Consider the following 1524-nt stretch of genomic DNA (forward strand, 5'->3'; position numbering starts at 1 on the left):
TTCATGAAAATGGACTGCCACATTTTTCTCCCACGGAGCAGCTGTTGAGTTTAAACTACTGACCTTTTGGTTAGCAGTCAGTCACTTAACCATTGTGCTGCTAGAGCGCCTTTGAAATGAGGCTAGCCCATGTGGAATAAGTGCGTGGGGTTAGAACGCCCAGGCCATGTCGCCCAGTGGTGCAGCGTACGGAGTGCACTGAGGTGCGGGCGGCAAGCTGTGTTTGGCCTAGCGCTCGCTCCCCACGCTCCCAAACACGTGGCTGTTCCTTGCAGTTGCAGTGCCTCCACGTTGATGTCTGTTCTCTCCCTCCCTGTTTTTAAGTAGAAAGTTTCTAAAAAGCCTTATCCGGAAACAGCCCCAGCAGCTGCTCCTGGTCATCGGGACAGGTGTCAGTGCAGCTGTGGCCCCAGGGATCCCGGCCCTGCGCTCCTGGCGAGGCTGCATTGAGGCCGTGATTGAGGCTGCGGGGCAGCTGGAGGTGCTGCACCCCGGGGACATCGCCGAGTTCCGGAGGAAGGTGATGAAGGACCGTGACCTGCTGGTTGTCGCCCATGACCTCATCCGCAAGATGTCACCTGTGAGTCTCGCTGACAGGCTTCCTTGGCACTAACTTGGTCCTGGGGCAGGCGAGTGAGCCTGAATTTAATGCCAGTCTTCTGGGGGCATCTACTGTTCACTGCTGGGCAGGTCAGGCTGAGAAGCCCAGAATCCTGTAGTCCATCACAATGCCATCTTGTGAGATGTTGGTGATGCCAGGTTTTGTGTGGGGCTTCTGAAATCACCCCAACTCAATGGAGCTGGGTGGCAAGATGGTCTGAGGGGTCATCATGCACCATTGGGTGTGCACATGGGGGCTTTCTGTTCAGTGAGTGGAGGAGGGACCATTAGATGTATCTTCTCTGAGCAGGGCAGCTGTATCTGTAGATGATGAGTTATTCCTGGAAAACATCTGAGATGGGGGAGACAGCTTGTCTGCTGGTAGACATGGTCTAGCATGTCTTTGGTGATGCATGAGGTGCATGGCCTTAGGTGCATGGCCAGGTCCTCCATGGGAGCGGGTGCAGCGACAGGGCGGCCACTGTGCAGGCCCTAGGGCCAGTAAGGTGGGCAGTTTGGGTCCTCCATGGGGGCGGGTGCAGGGACAAGGCAGTGTTGGGTCCTCCGTGGGAGTAGGTGCGGTGAGAGGGCAGCTACCATGTGCAGGCCCCAGTGCCGGTCAGCTGGGCGTTGTGGCGGAGGCTGTGGCAGGTTTCTTCACATTGCTTATTGTTGTATTGAAGAAGACCCCAAACTGTCGTGGCTTAACTGCATTTCTTATGAACAAGCTTGTGGGACAGTCCCAGGGGAGCACGGAGGCTCACAGCGTTGGGGCCTAGTCTCCCGTCCTGACCGCCAATCTCTCCGTCTCATGCTCTGAGATAACCGTTCCAACTCTTGCTGTGACAAGCATGCTTGGCCAGTGAGGGAAGGAGGAAGTGGTCTCTAAGGGCCTGATGGGGAAGTCACGTGTGTGCCACTTCT

General features: G+C 56.4%; 1 protein-coding gene across 1 annotated transcript in view; it reads left to right on the forward strand.

The window, feature by feature from the left end:
* FAM118A (family with sequence similarity 118 member A) overlaps positions 1-1524 on the forward strand; it is a 19994-nt gene that overhangs the window by 1455 nt on the left and 17015 nt on the right. Inside the window, exon 3 of the mRNA XM_042782930.1 lies at positions 328-580. Coding sequence (XP_042638864.1) covers positions 328-580 — 253 coding nt within the window. The remainder of the gene's footprint in view (positions 1-327; positions 581-1524) is intronic.

This window comes from Orycteropus afer, unplaced genomic scaffold, assembly GCF_000298275.1.
Source record: "Orycteropus afer afer isolate SDZICR_OR568_19922 unplaced genomic scaffold, OryAfe1.0 scaffold00524, whole genome shotgun sequence".
NCBI lineage: Eukaryota > Metazoa > Chordata > Mammalia > Tubulidentata > Orycteropodidae > Orycteropus > Orycteropus afer.